This window comes from Dipodomys merriami, unplaced genomic scaffold (genome assembly GCF_024711535.1).
Source record: "Dipodomys merriami isolate MVZ:Mamm:240054 unplaced genomic scaffold, mDipMer1.0.p SCAF_6, whole genome shotgun sequence".
NCBI lineage: Eukaryota > Metazoa > Chordata > Mammalia > Rodentia > Heteromyidae > Dipodomys > Dipodomys merriami.
Genome location: NW_027206179.1, coordinates 6,333,620 through 6,359,040, shown reverse-complemented (window position 1 = coordinate 6,359,040; position 25,421 = coordinate 6,333,620). Strand labels below are relative to the sequence as shown.

The following is a 25,421-nucleotide window of genomic DNA, read 5'->3' as shown; positions in this document are numbered from 1 at the left end:
CCCCCATTCTCTTTTAATTAATTGGTTAATTAATTATTTTGTGCTGGTACTGGGGCTTGAACTCAGGGCCTGCTGTCCCTTAGCCTTTTAGCACTGCACTTGATCCACAGCTCCACTTTTGGCTTTTTTTTTTTTTTTTTGCTGGTTAATTGGAAGAGAAGAATCTCATGGACTTTATTGCCTGGGATGGCTTTGAACTGTGATCCATCAGATCTCAATCTCTTGAGTAAGGAGGATGACAAGTGTGAGAGCCACCAGCACCTGACCAGGAATACTCTTTTATATCTTGTTTTTCTGGGTCACCCCTATTCATCCTGGAGGACTCTACACATGTGGAAGTTTCTCTAGAAAGTCCTTCCCTCTCCAAACTAGGCCTAGTGTCTCCCCCCAAATTCCATTTCGTGCTATCATGGGGAGTTTATCTCAGAGGACTGGCAGTTACATGAGGACAGGCATCTGACTGACTTCTAGTGTAATTTACGATTACAGCGATGATCCCAACACTTTTAATCTTCATCTCCCAGCTTTCTAGCTCTGGAACGAATATGTCAGCCTAGCTAGGAGACAGGAGGCATGAGGGATGTCATCCCCAGGGTGGAAAGGGGTCCCCAGGTACCTGTGGTAGATTCTGGCTGCACAGACGTGGATGGAGAAGGCAGGATTGTGGTGGCTGGCTCAAGCGCTGTGGAAAAAGATTGTGGTCAGGGAAGGACAGAGCTTTGCCTGCAGAGCTCTGTACTATTCCTCCAGCAGAGGCCCAAGCCAGTGTTCCCATTTCCAAGACCAGAAACAGGAGTGAGAAAAAGAATGGTTGTGTGTGTGTGGAGGGAGGGGTGAGGGTGTGATTGACATTAGCTCAAAGGAGTCAGAGAGGTGAGCAAGAGGGAAGCCTAACATGGAAGATGTGTGAGTTGGATGGGCAAAAAGTGGAAGAGATCAAGAGAATGGATGAAGGGAAAAAAAGCATAAATGGAGGGTCAGTGGGAGGCCAGGAAGAATAAAAATCAGAAAGAGACTGCTGGGTGCTGACTCATGCCTATAATCCTAGTGGCTGAGGAGGCTTAGAGGGGAGAGTTGTGGTTAAAAGCCAGCACAAGCAGGAAAGTCTGTGAGACTCTTATCTCCAATAAACTACTCAGAAAAAACTGGAAGTGGCACTGTGGCTCAAGTGGTAGAACACTTAGCCTTGAGCAAAAGAAGCTCAGGGACAGCACCCAGGCTTCTGAGTCCAAGCCCCAGGCCCAGCATCACACATGTGTGCATACATGTGTGCACATGCAAACCAGAAAAAGAAGTTGGGGAGACAGGAAGGAGAGAAGGAAGGACAAGCTGGTGAGTTGGTGAACAGATGTGTAGATGGATAGAAGAATGGATGAATGGGTAAATGGATAGATGAGTAGACATGAATGGATAGATGGGTGGATGGATTGAAAGATGAGTAAATGGATAAATGGATGGATGGATGAGTGAACCGGTGGATGAATGGATGAATGGATGGATGGATACATAGATGGATGGATGGGTTGGATAGATAGATTAGGGGTAGGTGGATGGGTGATGGAAGGATGAGTGGATTAATGGGTAGATGAGTAGACGGATGGATGGATGGATAGATGTGAATTGGGGGTTGGTGATAGGTGGATGAATGGATGGATAATGGGTGGGTAGATGGATGGGTGGATGAATAGATGGATAGTGGGTAGGTGGATGTATGGATGGTGGGTGAATGGATGTATGGATGATGGGTGGGTGGATATATAGATGTTAGTTGCTATCTGACTTTAACTTCTAACTCTATAGGGAATGCCTATTTAAATATCTTCCTCCAACCTGGAGCAATGTGGAAAATTCAGAAATCCAACACCACGGGTACAGGTTCATGAACAGGTTAAGGACCAGGCTTTCATCCTTCTGCAGGGATCTTGACCCTACTCAGGAGATTGCCTGGCATTTGGGGTGGGCCTCCTTTGTGATGAGGAGAGAGCCATGGCCCATGACCCATAGGGGCTAAAAGGGGAGGGGGATGAAGACACATACTTGTAGGAGGCTTGTCCGGACCCGGTTCATTATAACCTGGAAAACAATGTCACACAGTGGGTAAAACTGTCCCGGTGGGGCCACCATCTACATAGGTCTTCCTGAACTCTGCCTGGAGTCAATGTTCATATAGGAAAGTGGAACCAGGTAACTTAAGGGGGTGGGGTTGGGATAGATGGGGGAGCATGATCAACATGCACTGTACTCATATACCGACATGTTGAATCAAAACCCCTTTGTGTTCTTTAACAATAATAGTAATGATGGTGAAGAAAAGAATTTCCTAGCTGGGCCCAGATGGTGGAGTTTGAAGCCAGCCTGGGCAGGAAAGTCAGTGACACTCTTACTTCCAATAAATTACTCAGAACAAGGCATAAGCTAGCCTTGAACACGAAGAGGCTCAGAGACAGAGCCCAGGCCCTGAGTTCAAGCCCCACAATCAACAAAAAAAGGGGGATTTTTCAAAGATAAAGATTTGTAGGATGGCTGCGGAAGGTTGACGAATTACCCTTCTGTGTCTCCTCTTACAGAACAGATCACTTGGCCTTTTTGTGGGGTGCAGGGGCTAGGGTGGTGGGGCTGAGGGCCTGCTTACCATTGAGGTACAGACTGTCTTTGTCTAGCAGGTAGGGGCCCAGCCGGGTGATCCCACGTGTGTGCCAGCTCAGCTCTCGGAACACCAGCTTGGCAGGCAGTTCCAGGCTGCCTGGGGCCTTCCGGTAGGCACAAACCATGTCTACTTGTGTCTGGGCACCATTATTCACAGACCTGGTGAAAGAGAGGGTATACTTTTAGGGTAGGAGTGCAGCATCTGTATCTGTGGTCCCCACACATCAGATAGTCCAGTCCCCAGCCATGTTGAATCGCTTGTGGCTACTGCATAGACCCAGGCATTCTTCCTAGGTCTGCAAGCGTCTCTCCAGCACTCCTTTCCCAGGTTATTTCCTGGTCACTGTTCAGCTCTCAGCTTTTGTTCCCTCCTCCTCCTCCTTTCCCTCCTCTTCTTCCTCCTTGTTATCCTCTTTCTGTTTGCTCCCCTTCCTCTCCCTTTCCTTCTTTCTCCCCCTTTCTCCTGTCTCTTCTTCTGTCACCCTCTCCTCCTCATTCCCTTCCTTCCTCCTCCCCTTTCTTTTCTTCTCCTCCCTTTTTTGTTTCCTCTTTCTCTTCTTTCCCATTTTCCTCTTTCTCTTCCCCTTCTCCTCTTTCTTTTTTCTTTTTCTTTTTTTTTTTTTGGGTCCGGTCGTGGGGCCTGAACTCTGGGCCTGGGCGCTGTCCCTCAGCTCTTCAGCTCAAGGCTAGCACTCTACCACTTGAGCCACAGCGCCACTTCCGGCTTTTTCTTTTTGCTTACGTGGTGCTGAGGAATCGAACCCAGGGCCTTGAGCATGCAAGGCAAGCGCTCTACCACTGAGCCACCTTCCCAGCCCCTCTCCTCTTTCTTTTCCTCCCCTTTTCCTTTTCTCTTCCTCTCCCTCCACTTTCTCTTTCTCCTCCTCTTCCTCTTTATCTTCCTTCACTTCTTCTGCCTCCTTTTCCTCAAAAAAATTTCCCTGCCCCAGGATCGATCAGGGGGCTCCTCTGGATATTACAGTCCCCACACCCTTCCCTCTGGCCCATCTCAACGTAATCATAAATCATTTATCCTTATTCCTTCTAGATTGTGGTTCTGTGAGGGCAGTGTTGTGTACTATTGGCCTCTGGAGGCCCCAGCGCCTGGCACAATTGCCTCCCCATGGGAAAGCTGGAAGTGGAATTGTTGCTCAAGTGGGAGAGTGCCAGCCTTGACCAAAAAAGCTCAGGGACAGCATCCCTAGTACTGGTATGCACACATGCGCGCGTGTGTGTGTGTGTGTGTGTGTGTGTGTGTGTGTGTGTGCGCACACACGAACATTATGCTAAATGAAACAAACTGGGGACCCCAAAGCAACAGTGATCTCACTTCTACATGGAATCTAAAAAGATCTTAAATGAATAACAGTCCTAGAAGGAGAGTATGGCGGTGGCAGCTAGGGCATGGGACACAGAGTTAGAGCTCTTGTCTCCCATATGCAAGGATCTTGGGTTGAATCCACCACTCCACAGAAATAAAGGGTGGAGAAAAAGAAAATTTCAATTAGAAGTGTGTTTGAAAAAGGCAACAATCAGGGCTGGGAAGGTGGCTCAGTGGTAGACTGCTTGCCTAGCATGCATGAGGCCCTGGGTTTGATTCCTCAGCACAACATAAGCAGAAAAAGCCAGAAGTGTCACTGTGGCTCAAGTGGTAGAGTGCTAGCCTTGAGCTGAAGAGCTGAGGGACAGTGCCCAGGCCCAGAGTTCAGGCCCCATGACCGGACCAAAAAAAAAAAAAGGAAAAGGCAACAATCTTCCCAGTGATTCAACTATTAAAATCTCACAAAGCTAAAGTAAGTTTAAATGATCACAAACACAGGTAGCTAAATTGTGATAGCAGAAGGGCCAGGAGCTCAGGAAAGGAGTTGCTCAGTGGCAGAGCACTGGTCTGTTCTGTTACAAGGCTCTGGCTTTGTCCCTCAGCACTATAAATAAATAATCATAAGGTAGAACATTTGTTTTTTGTTAGTTGTGGGGCTTGAACTCAGGGCCTGGGCACTGTCCCTGAGCTTCTTTGTGCTCAAAGCTACCGCTCTACTATTTGGGCCAAAGCTGCATTTCTGGTTTTTGAGTGGTTATTTGGAGATAAGAGTCTCACTGGGACTGTTCTGCCCAGGCTGACTTTGAACTGTGATCCTCAGATGTCAGCCTCCTGAGTAGCTAGGATTACAGGTGTGAGCCACCAGTGCCTATCTAAGAATGATGTGTGTGTGTGTGTGTGTGTGTGTGCGCGCGCGTGCATGTGTGCCTGTTGTGGGCCTTGAACTTAGGGCTTGGGTGCTATTCCTGAGCTTTTTTGCTCCAGGCTAGTAGTGCTCTTCCAATTGAGCTACAGCTCCACTTCCATTTTGTTTTCTGGTGGTTCATTGGAGATAAGAGTCTCACAGACTTTCCTGCCTGGGATGACTTCGAATACAGATCCTCAGATTTCAGTCTCCTGAGTAGCTAGGATGACAGACGTGAGCCACTGGCACCTGACTAAGAATCTAAATGACTGAGGGGAAATGGAAATCCCAGCTTTTTTCAATCCAAAGGGATCCCATATTGTAGAATTGGTACCATGAGAATTCCAAGTCCTTCTGAGTGAACAGTGGGTGGGGGAGGGGAAGATGGGGAGGTTGGGGGTGTAAGGAGGGGGGTGTTTCTCACCTTAGGGTGGTGACCCTGCACCCAGTATATCGGGGACCCAGGCTACTCTTCTGGAACAATGGGCTGAGCTGGAGGAGAAAGAGAGTGTGGGAGGGGTGTGAGAAGGAAGGAGAAGGAGGGATTAGCGACAAGTATTAGGCCAAGACTGGGCATAGAAGGCTGTCTTGGGACAGGAGGCTGCTCACCAGGTGCTCCATGAGGGCATCTGTGATGTTGAACTTGACAGAGTCAGGGTGGCCCATGTCGGCTGAGTAGCGTAGGTTGGCGATGGTGAAGTTCACAGTGAACAGCTCCTCACTGATCTCGCCAGCTATGTAAGGTACAGAAATTATGGGATATTGAAGGAAGATAGTGGGTGGGTGGGGTTGGAATGGAGCCGGGTTCCTTGGTGTGGGGCTTCCAAGGACCCTTTGTCTGTCTCCTGGTAAAGTCCAGGATGACTTGTGAAAAAAGACAACTCTAGTGGCAAGGTAAGAGTGTCCTTGACTGGAGGTCTAGGTGGAGGATTTCCACTCATCCACCCACCATCTATTCATCGACCCAGCCACCCAGCCACCCATCCATCCATCCATCCAGCTATCTATTCATCTATCCATTTACTCATCAATCCACCATCCATCTACCCATCCACTTACCATCCATCCATCAATCCATATACCCATCCATTTACCCACCCACCCACTTATCAATCTATCCATCTATCCACCCATCCATCTGTCCACTCATCCATCCATCCATTCATCCATTCAATTATCCATCCGTCCATCCACCCACCCACCCATCTATCCATCCATTCATTCATCCATCCATCCATCCATCCATCCATCCATCCCATCCACCATCTATCTATTCACCTATCAATCCATTCATCCATCCATCCATACACACACACACACACACACACACACACACACACACACACACACACATCCACCCTTCCATCCACCCACCCCTCTACTTAATCAACTCATCCACCCATCCATTCATTCACCCACCCTTCCTTCACCTTCCTCATTCTTCCACTTCCTCCCTTTTATATCTTCTATGCATCTTTCTGTCCTTCCTGTCCTCTCTCATATCCTAGCTTCCTTCCCATCTTCCCATCATCACTTCTTCACTTCCCTCTATCCCCCTCTCTCTTTCCTTCCTTTAATCTCTTTTTTTTTATTTCAGAAATCACTCTACCATTTGGATAGAGCACTTTTTGTTTTAGTTATTATTATTTTAGATAAAGTCTTCTATTTTTCCTCTTTGGACTGCCTTCTGATGGCAATGTTCATCCTTATGTATATGATGCCCAGCTTTTTTTGCCCTTTTTTGGGGGGGGTTCAGTTATGGGGCCTGAACTCTGGGCCTGGGCACTGCCCCTCAGCTCTTCAGCTCAAGGTTAGCACTTTACCACTTTAGCCACAGTGCCACTTCTGGTTTTTTTCTGCTTGTGTGGTGCTGAGGAATCGAACTCAGGGCTTCATGCATGTAAGGCAAGCACTCTACCACTGAGCCACCTTCCCAGCCCCTGTTGCTAACTTTTTGCCTGAGTGTTCACCTCAAATTGTGATCTTCCCAATTTCTGCCTCTCCAGAATAGCTGGGGTTCTAAGCATGAGCCAGTGAAGCCATCCCTTGCATGGGTTTCTTCTTCCCTTTCCTTCCATCTCTTTATTTTCTTTCATCCATTCATGGATAAATCCTCCCATCTTTCCTTCCTCCTTCTTCCTTTCAAACCTTCTTTTATGCATCTGCCTGTGCATACTTCCTTCCACCCCCCTGGGCTGAGCGATGGCTTCTATCACCAAGGATTGGAGCTGAAGGAGGAGAACAGTTGCTCCACAGTCTGAAAATGGAACTGGTACCCAGAAATGAGGGCCAGGAATACTTACTGGTGGTAGTTGGGACTGCAGCTCCAAGGCTGAAACCTGCAGTGAGGAGAGAAGAGAAGCTGATGGCAGGTTGAATGAACATAAGGGGTTATGGGTAAAAAAGAAGACTTTTGATAAAAGCAAAAGGAAAGAGGCAAGGGAGTGGAGGCAAACAGGTACTAAGATTCCAAGGCAGCTGGACCTGGTCATTGTCCTCTGGACTTGAGGTTTGAACTTGGAGCCTTGGACTTCTTCCACTGGTACTCTACACCTGAGCCATGCCTCCAGCCCACCTTATTTTTTGTTAGAAATGGAGTTTCTTGGACTTTTCTGCCCGAGATGGCCTCAAATTTCAATCCTCTGGATCTTAGCCTTCTGAATAGTTGGAATTACAGGGTGTGAGCTTGTTCTGATTCTCCGGATGTTTTTGATTCATCACCAGGACTACACAATCCAGCCCCACAAAAAGGGGAACAACTCAGTTTTTGCTCAGCACTTTGGAAAAATCCCATACTCCAACTGGGGTGGAGAGAGTATGGCAGTAACATGGACCCTCACCATTGACATAGAGACTGTTCTGTTCCAGGGTGTAGGGGCCCAGCCGGGAGACGCCGAAGGTTTCATAGCTCAGCTCCCAGTACAGCCGCTCTCTGTCCGGTCCAGAGCCAGTAGGGTCAGGGTGGAAGGTACAGATGGCATTGACATCTGTGGCTGCCCCATCCTTTGCAAGCCTGTAGAAGAAAGGGGATGTGGAATCCTGAGGAGGGGTCCCAAGCATTAAGGTTGTGGTGAGAATGCTAAGTGTGTCTCATCTGAGACAGCCTCCTTGCAGAGGACAGAAAGCGTGTGTGTGTGTGTGTGTGTGTGTGTGTGTGTGTGTGTGTGTGCGCGCGCGCGCACGCGCGTTGGTACTGGTGCTTGAACTCGCAACTTGGGTGCTGTCCCTTAGATGTTTTTTTGCCTAAGGCTAGTGCTCTACCACCAGAGTCATACCTCCACTTCCGGAGTTTTGGTGCTTGCTTGGAAATAAGAGTCTCACAGACTTTCCTGCCTGCACTGACTTGGCGCCATGATCCTTAGATCTCAATCTCCTGAGTAGCTAGGATTACAGGTGTGAGCCACTAGCACTCAGCTCTAGAAAACATTTTTAAAATGAGTAATCTTCCCCCTTCTTCTAAGAGGAGAACCCTCATTTCCAGTGGAATGTTGTTTAGATTTTGTGCACTAAATGTAGTTCCTTGTTTGGACGACTCCACTTCTCCTGGGAAGAAAAAGGTTTGAAGGTATTGTGGTGGGCGCTGGAGTCAGGCCTGAGCCCTGCTGTTAGGTCTGCCCAGGAAAAAATGGCCCATTCCTTTTGTTCTCTTCTCTTGCAGTTCTGCACATGATTTTACCTAGAAGTCCATGCCCAGCACCTGTAACCAGGTAACTGGTGCACCTAGGGGTAGTGGGAAGTTCCCCTGGCACTGAGATCACTTCCATATCCATTGAGGCCACACCTCCTCTTTGCCCTTTCCTGTATCTCTCTTCCCCCCCCCCCCATAAGTTCTCTCTCTGCACACCTCCATCTACATCTGGTGCAGGCAGATTTGGCTCTCCCATAGAAACTCTCTTCTGTTTGAACAGTGTGGAGGTCTCCTTTCTCCAACCCTTACACCTGCGACTGCTTCCATCATCCTAAAGAATGATTCCGTCTGGGGGAAGTGTGTGTGTGTGTGTGTGTGTGTGTGTGTGTGTGTGTGTGTGTGTGTGTGTGTGTGTGTGTGTGTGTGTGTGTGTGTGTGTGTGTGTGTGTGTGTGTGTGTGTGTGTATGTGTGTGTGTCTTACCTCAGCGAAGCCAGGCTGCAGCCTGTGCAGAGGGTGCTGATACTGGTCTTATTGAGCAAAATCTCAAGCTAATGAGAAAAGAGAAGGAGGTTAGCCAGGATGGCTGAGAGCCTGTGATATGAGGGTAAGATGATCATGGGCAGAGGCTCACCAAGCGCTGTAGGATCCTCTCGGTGGTGTTGAACTTTGACGAACCCGGACGCCCCATCTCTTCTGTGTAATGCATATTGGTGATGGTGAAGTTAAGGGTGATGGGTACCACGGTAGAGATACTGGCTGTAATGGTGGAAGACAAGAAGAACATCCAGCTTGGGCATTCATGATCACAGCTGTCTACAGCCCTAACTGTGGGCCACTAGTTGTGAACTGCTAGAGAAGGAGGAGGGAACATCCTGGAATTTGTTCAAGTGTGCATTCGTAGAGTGCTTAATGTACGCAAATCACTTCAGGGAGAAAAACCAGCCTGGCACAAGGGGCCCTGGCAGAGGACAGAACATGGCCCCTCAAGGAACTTAAAGTTCTTTCGTTGTGGCTATGAGGAAGGGTAGACATGAGATCAGAGAGATTCTCTGATCCCATCAAAGAAAGACAATAACCATACAACACAGGATTGTCTATGGCCAGATGGCATTGTCCAAATTCTGTCAACATGACCAGAGCGATATGAACCTCTGCCTGCTGTCAGGGATATTATAATTACTAAGAGGAGAATAGAATAGTAGAGGTTACTCCACTGGTCCTAGCAACAGAAAACAAAATGGTGGTGAACTAAATGAAGTTTGAGGGATGTAAATGTAGACAAAAGAAGAGCAGGCATGAAGTCTCAAATAGAGAAGAGAGGAATTTGGTGGTGGATGAATTTGGGATGTGTGTGAGAAGGCTCAAGGTTAGCCCTCTCTGCCTTTGTCTTTGGCAATAAGGGAGAAGGCTTGGAGTGCAACGATGCTTTCCACTCGGAGATCAACTGGACCCTGTGATGTCCAGGAGACACGTGGATGAATGTTCAGGAATTCCTGTGTGATATGATGTGGGATACAGAATGGGATCCTGAACAATAAGATGGGCTCCAGGACTCCTGGAAATGCAAGTGCTCCTTGGAGAAGCTGAGTGAGCCACTAGAGACTTGATCTGCTACAAGGGATGGGGTAGTTTTGTGCCCATGAGAACCTGTGGTTCTTCCTACCTGTGGTTCTGGCAGTCAAAGATGGAGCCAGGGAGGAAGCAGGGAAGACTGTGGCTGTCATAGATGCTGAGGAATAAAAAGCAAGGAAGTGGAAATGAGATCCAAAATGTATGGCACTTTTTTCCCCTCACTCCCTTCCTTCCTTATTTTTCTTTTAAAAAAATTCTGTGACAGTCCCAGGGTTTGAATTCAGGGCCTGAGATCTATCCCTATTCTTCACTCAAGGCTAGCTCTACTGCTTGAGCCACACTCCACTTCCTTTTTTTTTGGTGATTAATTGGAGATAAGAATCTCACAGACTTTCCTGTCCGGTCTGGCTTTTAAACCACAATCCTCAGATCTCAGCCTCCAGAGTTGCTAGGATTACAGGTGTGAGCCACCAGCGCCTGGCACCCCCATCATGGCTGTAGTTATAAGATTTTGTGCCTCTCTCTCTGTACCTCAAACTGTCTGGAGCTGGCCATCATCTTGGGTGTGTGTGTTTGGGGGAAAGAATGGGAGACTCTTATCAACCCCAAACTCAGCCCGCATTTCTGGACACCTCTTCTGGATTTCTTCCCATTTAAAAAGTGGGTACTAGATGGAGAGGTTAGCTAGCTTGAGATCTTATTTTATTTTAGAGGTGTTTAAAGGCACCCAGGGTTACAGAAAACACATGGTTGGGGTGATGCTTGGGGCTGGCTGTTACCTACAGCAACACACACACACACACACACACACACACACACACACACACACACACACACACAGATAAGAAAGGAAGCAGGAGAGATGCCCTTATCAGTGAAGTTTAGCTACTGGAGAGACGGTGTATTGGTGATCTGCCCCATCTACAGGGATGATTCATAAAAAGGAAGACAGAGCCCTCATGGGGGAAACTTCAGAGTCCATTTCTGGACTCCAGACACAGGAGGTTGGCTAAAAGAACTTTGATGTTTGAAGATAATTTACAAAAAATGTGATAGTGTGTGTGTGTGTGCGCGTGCGCGCACGCGAGCATGTGCGTGTGCGCACATGCACCAGTACTGGGGCTTAAATTAGCACCTATGTGCTGTCTCTTAGTCATTTGATGCAAGGTTAGTGAGCTACCTCTTGAGCCACAGCTCCATTTATGGCTTTTGGTACTTCATTGGAGGTAAGAGACACATGGACTTTTCTGCCTGGCTTGGTTTCAATGATCCTCAGATCTCAGTCTCCTGAGATTACAGGTGTGAGCCATCAGCAGCAGGTTTAGCCATGTGAGATATCTTTTAAATAGTTTTTTTAAAACAATATTGAAAGGAGCTGGGCACTGGTGGCTCATACCTGTAATCCTAGCTACTCAAGAGGCTGAGATCTGAGGGTAGCAGTTTGAAGCCAGCCCAGGCAGGAAAGTCTGTGAGTCTCTTATTGCCAATAAATTACAGAGTTAGAAATGGAGCTGTGGCTTAAGAGGTGGAGCTCTAGCCTTGAACGAAAGAAGCTCAGGTTCAGTGTGTAGTCCCTGAGTTCAAACCCCAGGACCAGAAAAAAAAGAGAGAAAAAAAAGAAAAAGAAAAAAAGAAAGGATGTTGTGATTGTATATTTGGTTGGTACATTTGTTAAATTATATATATTTTTTTGGAAAAAAAAACCTACACTGTGAGGCCTGGGTCAAAGTGTGAGTAGCTTGGTATAGAGAGTAGATGTGACATAGCCTCTCCCCCACTTTCCCTGTCCCTACACCCCAACATGGTCCTTTACTATTCAGGGATAGTTATCCCTGCAGAGGATGCGGGAAGGGGATCATCGTGCACATCCCAGGGAGGAGGATCCTATGTCTGGGGTCTTGGGGCTCTGGCTTCTTCTCTATTGGAGGCTGGAGGTGGGAGTGGGGTTTGCAGAATGGAGGCAGGGAGCCTCAGGTCTGGGGCTCAGGTGAGAGACGGCAGGGATATGAAGACTTTTAAAACATGGTAATACTCACGGCCAGGGGTCGTGGCCAGGATGTGGTGGGTATAACCTGTGCAGAGAGAGAAGGGACCAGTAAGAAGTGTGTGTGTGTGGGGGGGTGGGGGAGACAGAGGAGAGGGGGAGAATGTGAAGCAATACATGATGGCCTCTGCTCACCATTGACATAGAGACTGTCCTGGTCCAGGCTGTAGGGCCCCAGCTGGGTGATGCCAAGGGTCAGCTGGCTGAACTCCCTGTACAGCTGCTCTCTGTCCAGCCCAGGCTCTGTGGGGGTGGGGTGGTGGGTGCAGATGGAATCCACTCCTGTGGCAGATCCTTCCTTCTCAGGCCTGAGGATGGTGGGTAAAAGTGATTGTAATCACAAGTTTATTCAGAGAGGAGTCCAGAGATGCATAGCGGGCAGGGTAGGAAAGGGTGAGAAGGAATGAGATGTTTGGAATGGAGGTGAGAAGCGGGAATTCTGTATGTGGGGAGTTGGAGGCTAGAGTGCCAGGCAGTGAGCAAAAGCATCAGATTCTGAGTTGGAATTCCAATCTCTGACCAAATAGAAAAGAAAAGGAAAAAAAAATTCTCTGTGCTTAACCACTTTCAGCAAACCTGGACCTATGAACAAAGTGAGAGACTCAAGGGTATTTATTAGAGCCAGAGGCCAGGGGCTCATGCCTGTCATCCCAGCTCCTCAGGAGGCTGAGATCTGAGGATGGGACAGGAAAGCCTAGGAGATTCTAATCTTTAATAAGCATCAAAAAGCCCCAAGTAGAGCTATAGCTCCATGGTAGTTTCAGCCTTGAATGAAAAAGCGACAGCACCCATGTCCTAAGTACCAGCACAAATAAAATCCCGAAATACCATAACAAAAAGAAAAAAAGAATACCAATTACACGGTATTGTTCTGGCATGAGGAGAATAGAGAAAGATGGACAACTGAAATTGAGGAGGTAAGCAAGTGGAAAAAGCACACAAATACTGATCCTGTGGACAGAATTGAACACATACAAGAAATGCCTTCATTGGAAGAGTGAGCGAGTGAGAATTCAAAAGGTATCAGCAGGGTAGAGTGAAGAAGATGCTGGTCTCAGCAGGACTCTAGCACAATTTGGGGTGGGGGAGATGGTAGGATGAACAGACACCTTGGTGCTGGCTCCAGTGCCTCCTGCAGTCCACCTCTCTGGAGGTCATGTAGAGGGAGGCAGAGAGGAAGCTGATAAAAGGGTTGGGGCCTGGGAACAATGGGGCAGCCTTGGGTGTGTGTTCTGAGCACTCACCTGAGCAGGTCCAGTCTGCAGCCAGAGAAGAGGGACCCAACACTGGTGTTGTGGAACAAGGGCCCAAGCTATGAGGGAGAAAATAAGAGCTGAGGGGATGGGCGGAGAGGCAGGGCTTAGCAGTCAAGGTTGGGTGGACTGGTCACCAGTGGCTGGAGGAGAGGTGTTTCTGGGCATAGATGACAGGGCTTTAGAAAACTGTGGATGGGACCTTAGCAGTGGGTGGGCCTGGAGTGAGGTTGGTGGTGCCTTAGAGGTGGGAGGAGCTGGTGTGGGATTGAAGAGGAATTACATATAGGATGGTGTGGAGTGCACTGGTCTGTGCCTTAGAGGTGGGAGAGGATGGAGTGTGGTGGGAGGGGCTTTAGCTGAGGAGGTGCTGCAGTGATGTAGGCGGGGACTTAGAGGTGGGAGGGTCTGGAACGAAGTGGGTGTGGCCTGAATGAGTAGTCGGGGCCAGAATGAAGAGGGAGGAGCACACACACCAGGCCTTGCAGAACCCTCTCTGTGGTGTTGAACTTCCCGGACCCTGGTTCCTGCATGTCTTCCTGGTAACGCAGGTTGGTGATGGTGAAGTTGAGGGTGAATGACAGCAGGACTGGGCCTGTGGCTGCAGCAGAGGAGAAGAAGGAGAAGCCACACTGAGTCAGGCCTGTGATGGATACAGGGGACAGGCAGGGACTGGGCCCACAGGCCTGGTGACTCCAGTGATAATCTCACTGGAGAACACAGCCATGACTGGAGGTCGGACCCCTTCTCTCTCTCACAGCTGGTGTAAGGACAGGCCTGGGGCTTCCATTCTCTGCATGGGGGGCAGTGGGATTTGGGGATGACTGGGTACTTACTACTGGGCGTGGTCACTGCTGCCTGGTAAGTGTAACCTGCATAGAGAGATTGGGAGAGGATGAGAAGGGCTTGGGAAGGACCGCAGCCTTGCTGGGGACGTGGAGTAATCATACAGGGATAGTGAGAGGGCTGCGCTCACCATTGACATAGAGACTGTCAGGGTCCAGGGTGAAGGAGCCCAGCTGGGTGAATCCAGTGGTCAGCTGGCTGAGCTCCCTGTACAGCAGCTCTCTGTCCAGTCCAGGGCCTGTGGGGTCTGGATGGTGGGTGCAAATGGCGTCCACTCCTGTGGCTGACGCATCCTTCATGGGCCTGGGGTGGATGGAGAATAGAATGGCAATGAACAACTTCTCAATAGAGTTCTGACATCCTTGGGGACCTGGATGTGAAAGCGCCAGAGCCATGTGACAGCTGATGGGGAAGTTACATAGCAGCTGAATTTTAAGGAGAAGATAATTAACTCAATGCTGCTTCTGGGATTGGTGGAATCTTCTGGGTATTCGTGAGGGAAACAATGTGCGTAACCTTAGGGGGCAGCAACCTAGAGTTGGAGGGAAAACTACTAGCAGAGTTTGGTTTTGATCCATCGACCTCTGGGTTATGGGCCCAGCACGCTTCCGGTGTGCCACTCTGTAATGGGGAAGTTAGGATTGAGACTTAAGTTGTTCCTGCGCACTGGTGTCTGGTCCAGCTTTCCTCGAGAGAAGGAGAAGGCCAGTGGCAGAAATGTTATAAAATCATAACCCAGATCCTGAGTCCTCACAGAAGACACTCAGGAGGCCTGAAAGGCAGGATGTCCTGAATTGGGGATTAAGCCAAGAGGAGACAAAGTCTTCGGGAAAATCTTAGAGGCAGAATCGAGAATCAAAGGGAACCATCCTTCAGGTGATAAAGAGAAAGGAGGAATTTGCCAAGTGTGATCAGGCTGGGGGTCCAGTACTGCTCATGGATGCTTCAGATTTTAGGCCACTTGTGGGGGAAGATGGGAGGAGCAGGGTGGATCCTGGTGTGGATTTCTGGATTCCTAGGTGTGTTGAGGAGATCCAGGGGGAGGAGTGGAACGAGGCTGATCCAACTTTTTGATCTGGGAGAACCTGGAGGTTCTCTTGGGAGGTCCTGTTGGGAGGCTGTGGTAAGAACTCACCTGAGCCAGTCCAGTCTGCAGCCAGAGTAGAGAGAGCCGACACTGGTGTTGTGAAACAAGGGCCCGAGCTATGGGGTAGAAATGAAGAGCTGAGCAGAAGGGTGGAGAGGCAGGGCATGATGCTCAGATTTGTGTGGAGTCAAGTGGGAAAAGGGGACATGGATCTGGTAGAAGTCAGGAGGATGGGGTCTTCAAGGTGGGAGGTGATGTACTGATGTGGGTGGGGCCTCAGTGGAGGGTGGGGCTGGCGTGTTGTTTGTGGTGCCTGAGGAACTGGAGTGAGGTAGGTGGGGCCTTTGAAGTGGAAGAGGCTGTGGTGCTGTGGGCGGTGCCTCAGTGAGGAGGGTGTGGCCTGAGAGAGGTGGGAGTGGCCTGAAGGAGGGGGAGGAACTCTCACCAGGTCCTGCAGGACCCTCTCCGTGGTGTTGAACTTCCCGGACCCTGGTTCCTGCATGCCTTCTCTGTAGCTCAGATTAGTGATGGTGAAGTTGAGGGTGAATGGCAGCAGGACTGGGCCTGTGGCTGCAGCAGAGGCGACAAAGGAGAAACCACAGTAAATCGGGCCTGTGATGGACATAGGGGACAGGCAGGGGCTGGGACCCACAGGCCTGGTAACTCCAGTGACCACCTCACTGGAGACCACACCATGACTGGAGACAGGTTGGCAGTAATGCACAAATCACCAAGGGTGGACAGAAGGCCATCCAATACTTCAAGTGAAGGAAGGGAGGAAGTATCTGGAGTTACAAAGACGGAAAGGGAAAGTTGACCCTCTAAATTCTCCCTTATTTCCAAGTGTCACTTTGCCTGCTTCTTGTCCCTCATTCACCCAGCCACATTTAGCGGCCTTTGTGTGTCCACAGGGCACCACAGCTGTCTCCCAGGTGAGACTCCTTGCCATGAGTCTCCAGCCTGTGAACTGCCCTCTCCTGTCCCTCTAAGGAGGGGTGTGGAGAAGTGCTGGGGCTTCTTGCATTCCATAGGAGGGAGAGAGAATTTGGGGGTGACTGGTTACTCACTGCTGGGTGTGGTTACTGCAGCCTGCAGGGTGTAACCTGCAGAAAGAGATTGGGAGAGTGTAAGGAGGACTTGGAAGGTGTAGAGGGAAGGAAGGCAGCCTTGGAGGTGGGGGGATGTGGGGAGTACAGTGCAGGGATGCTCAAAGGACTCTGCTCACCATTGACATAGAGACTGTTCTGGTCCAGGCTGTAGGGCCCCAGCTGGGTGACACCAAGGGTCAGCTGGCTGAGCTCCCTGTACAGCCGCTCTCTGTCCAGTCCTAGGCCTGTGGGGTCGGAGCGCTGGGTGCAGATGGCATCCACTCCTGTGGCGGCTCCTTCATCCTTGGGTCTGGGCAGATGTGATTACAATTAAGTTTGCACAAGAAAGAGTTCCAGATTTGTGTAAGTTGGATAGTAAAGGGGCAGAGGAAAGGGGTAGAGCATGTGAGAAATATGGTGGGAGGTGAGACACCAGACTTGGATTGTGGGTGCAGCTGCCTGGGACTTTCAGTGAGTCATAGGTTCAGAACTTGCACTCCATGCAAGGCTCAAACTTGGGTGTTTGTGGTGCAGAAACGGGAGATGGGCTTGTTCAAAAGTGGAGACCAGAGACAAGGAGATTAGATGCTAATGAAAATGATAAGGTCATGGTTTTCTGAAGAGAAACTCTAGGCACTGAATTTAGGCCTGAAGGAATTGCTGTCTTAATGCAAGTGAGGAAGGATTCAGAGCGCTCAGTATAAATGAAAAAGTACATTGGTTCATTCCTGTTGCGCGTGTGTGAGAAGAGAGGTGGAAGGATGAGGGGACACTGTGATGCTGGACCTAGTGCCTTCTGCATCGCACCCCTGAAAGAAGATATTTTAGAAGGAAGGAATGAAAAGAGCCACGAACAAAGGAGGAGGCTGCAATGCTTGGTAAGAAATGTATGCATTATCCTGCCCATGGAATTGTAGCCCCTTTGTACAGTATGTTCTCAAATAAAATAAAATACAATTAAAAAAAAAAAAAAAAGAAAAGAGCCACGAACTGTGTGGTGCTTGGGCTCACTTGGGGAAGCCCTGTCCTGCTGTGGTGAGCTCTCACCTGAGCAGGTCCAGTCTGCAGTCAGAGTAGAGGGGGCCCATAGTGGTTTTCTTGAACAGGGATCTGAGCTGTGGAGGAAAGGGAGCTGGGTCAGGGAAGGGCTCAGAGGTATGGGCGGGGCATTAGTGACTGGGCGTGTCTTCCATGTGTGGGCGGGTCTTGTGTGTGTGTAACTTGGTTTCTTGGGCTGGAATGTTTTTGGGGTGTGTATAGCTAGAGTGGGCGTGGCTTTCATCTATGTGCAGGAGTTTTTTCAGTGGGCATGACTTTGCTATGTGGGCAGGGTTTCCAATGGGCGGGCTTTAATCAGTGAAGCTTGAGGGAGGTGAGTGGAATAGTATGTGAATGTGGCAGAGGACTGGTGGGCGTGGCTTGCCCTAGGGGCGGGGCTGGCAGTGGGCGGGGTCTCACCAGTCTCTGCAGGATTCTCTCTGTGGTGTTGAACTTTGCAGATCCAGGCTGGCCCAGGTCCTCCTTATACTCCAGGTTGGTGATGGTGAAGTTGAGGGTGAATGGCACCAGGGCAGGGCTTACTGCTGTAACAGGCGAGAGAAAGACATCCAACCTGATCCGTCCCAGGATGTCCTGTTCTTTGGGGTAGCTGCTTGCTCTTCAGTAGACAGCTTCCTCTGAGAGGTGACCTGAGTGCTAGCTACAGGACAGGGACTCAACATGAATATGATTAATGTTAAAGTCAGTCATCTGGCAGAAAGCCAACACTTCTCTGGTCCACGGAGATAACATTCTTGTGAATTCCTAGTTTTGGCTTCTTTATTTATTAAAAATAGTTTCCCTGGATATGTATTTATTGATTAGAAATTATGTAATGATATACAGAAGTAGCATCTTATGCATCATATCCTTTTAAATTACTTATTTTATGTAATTGCTTGGGTTTAATTATTACAATAAATATTGTAATTCAAATCAGTATAAATGATATTGATTGGAAACCAATAATTATGAAATGCAAATGCTAAGATGGTAGAAGAATGCTGCAAGTAACAGAATCCTTCTGTGGGTGAACTCAATTTGGAAACACACCTAGACTGTGAGTACATTCATATATTTCCAATCCATTTCACTTTCTGTGTGTTATTATGTAGGATTCTAATGGTTTTAACATCAACAGGTGCATTTTCAGTGCTGTATCTCAAGCTCTTTGGAAACAAACCATGAAGAGCACATGATATCATATTCACTCTGTGATAATTCACATAGCACAGCAACCTTTAGTGATATTTGTGTCACTTTATATATGTGCATGGAGAGAGAAGACATCTACAACTATTGGGTTCCAATGGCAGACAGACAGGTGTTCGTTGTACTATTTGCTGAATAACCTGAGTTCTTGTTCTTGCCAGATTTCAAAGAAAATATGAGTCAGGAAACTGACATACAAAAATATTTTCTCAATTTGAAAATGACTCTGTGGTTCATAAATTTTCAGTGAATCAAGTCTTTGATAAGATTCTCCCAAAAGGGAAATGATTTCATTTCTATAAGATACACAGCAATAGTCCATGGACCATAAATGAGAGGGAATTCACAATGAGGTCTTTCCTGTGGAATGTGTTAAAGCAGATTATTTGCTGAGACAAGCTGTGGTGAAGAGCTATTTGGAAATATCCCTTGGAAAAAGGAAGCTGATCTGTCTGAATGGGTTTCTGGCCCAGCAAACATCCCAAAGGTCTCAGCCTGGACTACAGGAATTCAGGTCAGTACTTGTCCATGGGTGGGGAAGGACTTAGGAAGCCAGGGCAGTTGTGGGGTACAGAGGAGGTGAAAGTGTGCTGGGTGCTGGGGAAGAGACTGGGACTAATTGTGCTCTCAGGGACCTGGGCTTCCTGTGAGATCCATGCCGAGCTGATGTTGGGCCCCGCTGGGAAAAGCCTCTGAGGCCACCTGTGCTGCTGTCTCTTGGGCTCCGAGGTCCCACAGTGCATCAGGGAGGAGAATTCCTACCTGTGGGATGGGAAGCCGAGGTCGATCTGGCTGGAGACACGGTGACCACCATTGAAGCTGGGGAGAAAAAAATGCCAAGTGTCTGACTGCGGAACTCCAATATCCTGGAGATGCCAGGAAGGGAAGACACATGTCTTCAATGTTTTAGGTTCACAGTGTCTGCCTCTCCCAGGCTGGAGGTGGAATTCACCATGGAAGGGCCACAGTGCGGTTTGACTTGGTTCATTGCAGAGGGCTGGGTCTTGGAGGGGAGGTGGGATTTAGGGAGGCCCAGAATACTCACTCCTGGGAGTGGAGGGCAGGCTGTGGAGGGTGTAACCTGCAGGGAGAGAGATGGGAAGATGGTGGGGAGGGGGAATGAGGAACAGGAGGCACAGATGGAAGGCCGAGGACTCTGATGCAGCCAAGCACACTGGGCCTCTGCTCACCATTGACATAGAGACTGTCCTGGTCAAGGCTGTAGGGGCCCATCTGGGTGATGCCGAGGGTCAGTTGGCTGAGCTCCCTGTACAGGCGCTCTCTGTCCAGCCCAGGACCCGTGGGGTTTGGGCGATGGTTGCAGACGGTATCCACTCCTGTGGCAGCTCCTTCCTTCTCAGACCTGTGGATGGGGGGTGGGGGCAAATGTGATTTTAATCACAGGTTCCTTCAGGGAGGAGTTGATAGATTCATAGGAAACATGGTAGGCAAGGGTCCAAGGGAATGAAATGTTTGAAACTAATGAGAGTATAGGAAATCTCTGTGAGTGAGTTGGAGGCTTGGCTCAATTGGTAGATTGCCAGCCAATGAGTGAAAGCATCAGATACCTAGTTTGATTTATGGTCTTGTCCAAAAAGGAAGAGAGAAAGACAGAAGGAAAGGAAGAAAGAAAGAAGAAAAGAAAGAAAGAAAAATGAAGGAAGGAAAAAAGAGAAAAAGAAAGAATGAAACAGTAAAAGGAAAGAAGAAAGAAAATAAGGAAAAGAATTCTCCACATGTAATCACTTTCAGTAAGCCTGGGCCTATGAGCAGCTTGAGTTGCTCAAGGGTATTTATTAGTACCAGGGGTCTGGCTCATGCCTGTTATCTCAGCTACTCAGGAGGCTGAATTCTGAGGATGGCACAGGATCATCCAAGAGACTCAAATCTCTAACGAATCAGTAAAAAAGCACTAAGCAGACACATTGCTCCCTGTTAGAGCTCCAGTCTTGGATGAAATGCTAAATGACCGTTGCTTTGCCCTAAGTTTAAGCCCCAGTACTGGCACAAAATCAACAGAATCCCCAAATACCATAGCAGGAATGAAAAAGAAATGACTATGTATTCGATGACATCCTCTGGCATGAGGAGAGAACACATGATAGAACAAGATAGACAGCTGGAATTGAGGAGGGAAGTAAATGGAAAACGCACACACATTTTGATTTTGGGGATAGAATTGATGACCTACAGGAAATTCCTTCATTGGGAGAGTGAGCAAGTGAGAATTTAAAAGGTATCAGCAGGGTAGAGTGAAGAAGATGCTGGTCTCAGCAGGACTCTAGCACAATTTGGGGTGGGGGAGATGGTAGGATGAACAGACAGCTTGGTGCTGGCTCCAGTGCCCCCTGCAGTCCACCTCTCTGGAGGTCACTTAGAGGGAGGCAGAGAGGAAGCTGATAAAAGGGTTGGGGCCTGGGAGTAATGGGGCAGCCTTGGGTGTGTGTTCTGAGCACTCACCTGAGCAGGTCCAGTCTGCAGCCAGAGAAGAGGGGCCCAACACTGGTGTTGTGGAACAAGGGCCCAAGCTATGGGGGAGAAAATAAGTATTGAGGTGACAGGCAGAGAGGCAGGGCCTGGCAGTCAAGGTTGTGTGGACTGGTCACCAGTGGCTGGAGGAGAGGTGTTTCTGGGCATAGATGACAGGGCTTTAGAATACTGTGGATGGGACCTTAGCAGTTGGTGGGCCTGGAGTGAGGTTGGTGGTACCTTAGAGGTGGGAGGAGCTGGTGTGGGATTGAAGAGGAATAAATGTGGGCGGAGTTGGAGTGTGCTGGTCTGTGCCTTAGAGGTGAGGCCAGAGTGTGGTGGGAGGGGCTTTAGCTGTGGGAGGTGCTGCGGTGATGTGGGCAGGGACTTAGAGGTGGGAGGTTCTGAAGCGAAGTGGGTGTGGCCTGAATGAGTAGGCGGGGCTGGAGTGAAGAGGGAGGAGCACTCACCAGGCCTTGCAGAACCCTCTCTGTGGTGTTGAACTTCCCGGACCCTGGTTCCTGCATGTCTTCCTGGTAACGCAGGTTGGTGATGGTGAAGTTGAGGGTGAACGACAGCAGGACTGGGCCTGTGGCTGCAGCAGAGGAGAAGAAGGAGAAGCCACACTGAGTCAGGCCTGTGATGGACACAGCGGATATGCAAGTTCTGGACTCACAGGCCTGGTAACTCCAGTGACGATCTCACTGGAGACCACAGCCATGACTGGAGGTCGGACCCCTTCTCTCTCTCACAGCTGGTGTAGTAGAGGGCGTGGGGTTTCCTTTCTTTGCATGTGGAGCGAGTGGGATTTGGGGATGACTGGGTACTTACTACTGGGCGTGGTCACTGCTGCCTGGTGGGTGTAACCTGCAGAGAGAGATTGGAAGAGAATGAGGAGGGCTTGGGAAGGACCGCAGCCTTGCTGGGGACGTGGAGTAATCATACAGGGATAGTGAGAGGGCTGCGCTCACCATTGACATAGAGACTGTCAGGGTCCAGGGTGAAGGAGCCCAGCTGGGTGAATCCAGTGGTCAGCTGGCTGAGCTCCCTGTACAGCAGCTCTCTGTCCAGTCCAGGGCCTGTGGGGTCTGGATGGTGGGTGCAAATGGCATCCACTCCTGTGGCTGACCCATCCTTCATGGGCCTGGGGTGGATGGAGAATAGATTGGCAATGAACAACTTCTCAATAGAGTTCTGACATCCTTAGGGACCTGGATGTAAAAGCACCAGAGCCATGTGACAGCTGATGGGGAAGTTACATAGCAGCTGAATTTTAAGAAGATAATTAACTCAATGCTGCTTCTGGGATTGGTGGAATCTTCTGGGTATTCATGAGGGAAACAATGTGCGTAATCTTAGGAGGCAGCAACCTAAAGTTGGAGGGAAAACCACTAGCAGAGTTTGGTTTTGATCCATCGACCTCTGGGTTATGGGCCCAGCATGCTTCCGCTGTGCCACTCTGTAATGGGGAAGTTAGAATTGAGACTTAAGTTGTTCCTGCGCACTGGTGTGTGGTCCAGCTTTCCTCGAGAGAAGGAGAAGGCCAGTGGCAGAAATGTTATAAAATCATAACCCAGATCCTGAGTCCTCACAGAAGACACTCAGGAGGCCTGAAAGGCAGGATGTCCTGAATTGGGGATTAAGCCAAGAGGAGACAATGTCTTCGGGAAACTCTTAGAGGCAGAATCGAGAATCAAAGGGAACCATCCTTCTGGTGATAAAGAGAAAGGAGGAATTTGCCAAGTGTGATCAGTACTGCTCATGGATGCTGCAGATTTTAGGCCACTTGTGGGGGAAGATGGGAGGAGCAGGATGGATCCTGGTGTGGATTTCTGGATTCCTGGCTGTGTTGAGGGGATCCAGGGCGAGGAGTGGAAGAGAGCTGACTCACCTTTTGGTCTGGGAGCACCTGGAATATCTCTTGGGAGGCTGTGGTAAGAACTCACCTGAGCCAGTCCAGTCTGCAGCCAGAGTAGAGATGGCCGACACTGGTGTTGTGGAACAAGGGCCCGAGCTATAGGGTAGAAATGAGGAGCTGAGCAGAAAGGTTGAGAGGCCAGGAATGGTGCTCAGATTTGTGTGGAGTTGAGTGGGAACAGGGACATGGATGTGATAGGAGTCAGGAGAATGGGGTCTTCAAGGTGGGAGGTGATGACCTGATGTGGGTGGGGCCCCAGCGGTGGGAGGGGCTGGAGTGTTGTGTATGGGACCTGAGACATGGGAGGAACTGGAGTGAGGTAGGTGGGGCCTTCGAGGTGGGAGAGGTTGGAGTACTGTGGGTGGTGCCTCAGTGAGGAGGGTGTGGCCTGAGAGAGGTGGGCGTGGCCTGAAGGAGGGGGAGGAACTCTCACCAGGCCCTGCAGGACCCTCTCCGTGGTGTTGAACTTCCCGGACCCTGGTTCCTGCATGCCTTCTCTGTAGCTCAGATTAGTGATGGTGAAGTTGAGGGTGAATGGCAGCAGGACTGGGCCTGTGGCTGCAGCAGAGGTGACAAAGGAGAAACCACAGTGAATCAGGCCTGTGATGGACACAGGGGACAGGCAGGGGCTGGGACCCACAGGCTGGGGACTCAAGTGACCACTTCAGTGGCGACCACAGGCATGACTGGAGATAGCTTGGCAGTAATGCACAAATCACCAAGGGTGGACAGAAGGCCATCCAATACTTCAAGTGAAGGAAGGGAGGAAGTATCTGGAGTTACAAAGACGGAAAGGGAAAGTTGACCCTCTAAATTCTCCCTTATTTCCAAGTGTCACTTTGCGTGCTTCGTGTCTCTCATTCACCCAGCCACTTTTAGAGGCCTTGTGTGTCCACGGGACACCACAGCTGTCTCCCAGGTGGGACTCATTGCCATGAGTCTCCAGCCTGTGAGCTTCCCCTTCTGTCCCTCTGAGGAGGGGTGTGGAGAAGTGCTGGGGCTTCTTGCATTCCATAGGAGGGAGAGAGAATTTGGGGGTGACTGGTTACTCACTGCTGGGTGTGGTTACTGCAGCCTGCAGGGTGTAACCTGCAGAAAGAGATTGGGAGAGTGTAAGGAGGACTTGGAAGGTGTAGAGGGAAGGAAGGCAGCCTTGGAGGTGGGGGGATGTGGGGAGTACAGTGCAGGGATGCTCAAAAGACTCTGCTCACCATTGACATAGAGACTGTTCTGGTCCAGGCTGTAGGGCCCCAGCTGGGTGACACCAAGGGTCAGCTGGCTGAGCTCCCTGTACAGCCGCTCTCTGTCCAGTCCTAGGCCTGTGGGGTCGGAGCGCTGGGTGCAGATGGCATCCACTCCTGTGGCGGCTCCTTCATCCTTGGGTCTGGGCAGATGTGATTACAATTAAGTTTGCACAAGAAAGAGTTCCAGATTTGTGTAAGTTGGATAGTAAAGGGGCAGAGGAAAGGGGTAGAGCATGTGAGAAATATGGTGGGAGGTGAGACACCAGACTTGGATTGTGGGTGCAGCTGCCTGGGACTTTCAGTGAGTCATAGGTTCAGAACTTGCACTCCATGCAAGGCTCAAACTTGGGTGTTTGTGGTGCAGAAACGGGAGATGGGCTTGTTCAAAAGTGGAGACCAGAGACAAGGAGATTAGATGCTGATGAAAATGATAAGGTCATGGTTTTCTGCAGAGAAACTCTGGGCACTGAATTTAGGCCTGAAGGAATTGCTGTCTTAATGCAAGTGAGGAAGGATTCAGAGCGCTCAGTATAAATGAAAAAGTACATTGGTTCATTCCTGTTGCAGGTGTGTGAGAAGAGAGGTGGAAGGATGAGGGGACACTGTGATGCTGGACCTAGTGCCTTCTGCATCGCACCCCTGAAAGAAGATATTTTAGAAGGAAGGAATGAAAAGAGCCAAGAACTGTGTGGTGCTTGGGCTCACTTGGGGAAGCCCTGTCCTGCTGTGGTGAGCTCTCACCTGAGCAGGTCCAGTCTGCAGTCAGAGTAGAGGGAGCCTATACTGGTTTTCTTGAACAGGGATCTGAGCTGTGGAGGAAAGGGAGCTGGGTCAGGGAAGGGCTCAGAGGTATGGGCGGGGCATTAGTGACTGGGCGTGTCTTCCATGTGTGGGCGGGTCTTGTGTGTGTGGAGCCTGGTTTCTTGTGCTGGAATGTTTTTGGGGTGTGTATAGCTAGAGTGGGCGTGGCTTTCATCCATGTGCAGGAGTTTTTGCAGTGGGCATGACTTTGCTATGTGGGCAGGGTTTCCAATGGGCGGGCTTTAATCAGTGAAGCTTGAGGGAGGTGAGTGGAATAGTATGTGAATGTGGCAGAGGACTGGTGGGCGTGGCTTGCCCTAGGGGCGGGGCTGGCAGTGGGCGGGGTCT

At 49.6% G+C, this 25,421-nt stretch overlaps 1 protein-coding gene across 1 annotated transcript in view; it reads right to left on the bottom strand.

The window, feature by feature from the left end:
* LOC138813853 (mucin-16-like) overlaps nucleotides 1-25,421 on the bottom strand; it is a 92,882-nt gene that overhangs the window by 9,502 nt on the left and 57,959 nt on the right. The window contains exons 73-106 of the mRNA XM_070002378.1: nucleotides 25,014-25,081; nucleotides 24,240-24,412; nucleotides 24,082-24,117; nucleotides 23,462-23,586; nucleotides 23,057-23,124; nucleotides 22,082-22,254; nucleotides 21,942-21,977; nucleotides 21,581-21,705; nucleotides 21,102-21,169; nucleotides 19,832-20,004; nucleotides 19,687-19,722; nucleotides 19,404-19,460; nucleotides 17,850-17,974; nucleotides 17,439-17,506; nucleotides 16,529-16,701; nucleotides 16,371-16,406; nucleotides 15,749-15,873; nucleotides 15,352-15,419; nucleotides 14,347-14,519; nucleotides 14,207-14,242; nucleotides 13,847-13,971; nucleotides 13,362-13,429; nucleotides 12,253-12,425; nucleotides 12,110-12,145; nucleotides 10,165-10,230; nucleotides 9,133-9,257; nucleotides 8,982-9,049; nucleotides 7,712-7,884; nucleotides 7,175-7,210; nucleotides 5,481-5,605; nucleotides 5,296-5,363; nucleotides 2,633-2,805; nucleotides 2,038-2,073; nucleotides 617-682 (exon numbers count right to left, since the gene is read on the bottom strand). Of these exons, the coding sequence (XP_069858479.1) occupies nucleotides 617-682; nucleotides 2,038-2,073; nucleotides 2,633-2,805; nucleotides 5,296-5,363; nucleotides 5,481-5,605; nucleotides 7,175-7,210; nucleotides 7,712-7,884; nucleotides 8,982-9,049; nucleotides 9,133-9,257; nucleotides 10,165-10,230; nucleotides 12,110-12,145; nucleotides 12,253-12,425; nucleotides 13,362-13,429; nucleotides 13,847-13,971; nucleotides 14,207-14,242; nucleotides 14,347-14,519; nucleotides 15,352-15,419; nucleotides 15,749-15,873; nucleotides 16,371-16,406; nucleotides 16,529-16,701; nucleotides 17,439-17,506; nucleotides 17,850-17,974; nucleotides 19,404-19,460; nucleotides 19,687-19,722; nucleotides 19,832-20,004; nucleotides 21,102-21,169; nucleotides 21,581-21,705; nucleotides 21,942-21,977; nucleotides 22,082-22,254; nucleotides 23,057-23,124; nucleotides 23,462-23,586; nucleotides 24,082-24,117; nucleotides 24,240-24,412; nucleotides 25,014-25,081 (3,280 nt within the window). The remainder of the gene's footprint in view (nucleotides 1-616; nucleotides 683-2,037; nucleotides 2,074-2,632; nucleotides 2,806-5,295; nucleotides 5,364-5,480; nucleotides 5,606-7,174; nucleotides 7,211-7,711; nucleotides 7,885-8,981; nucleotides 9,050-9,132; nucleotides 9,258-10,164; nucleotides 10,231-12,109; nucleotides 12,146-12,252; nucleotides 12,426-13,361; nucleotides 13,430-13,846; nucleotides 13,972-14,206; nucleotides 14,243-14,346; nucleotides 14,520-15,351; nucleotides 15,420-15,748; nucleotides 15,874-16,370; nucleotides 16,407-16,528; nucleotides 16,702-17,438; nucleotides 17,507-17,849; nucleotides 17,975-19,403; nucleotides 19,461-19,686; nucleotides 19,723-19,831; nucleotides 20,005-21,101; nucleotides 21,170-21,580; nucleotides 21,706-21,941; nucleotides 21,978-22,081; nucleotides 22,255-23,056; nucleotides 23,125-23,461; nucleotides 23,587-24,081; nucleotides 24,118-24,239; nucleotides 24,413-25,013; nucleotides 25,082-25,421) is intronic.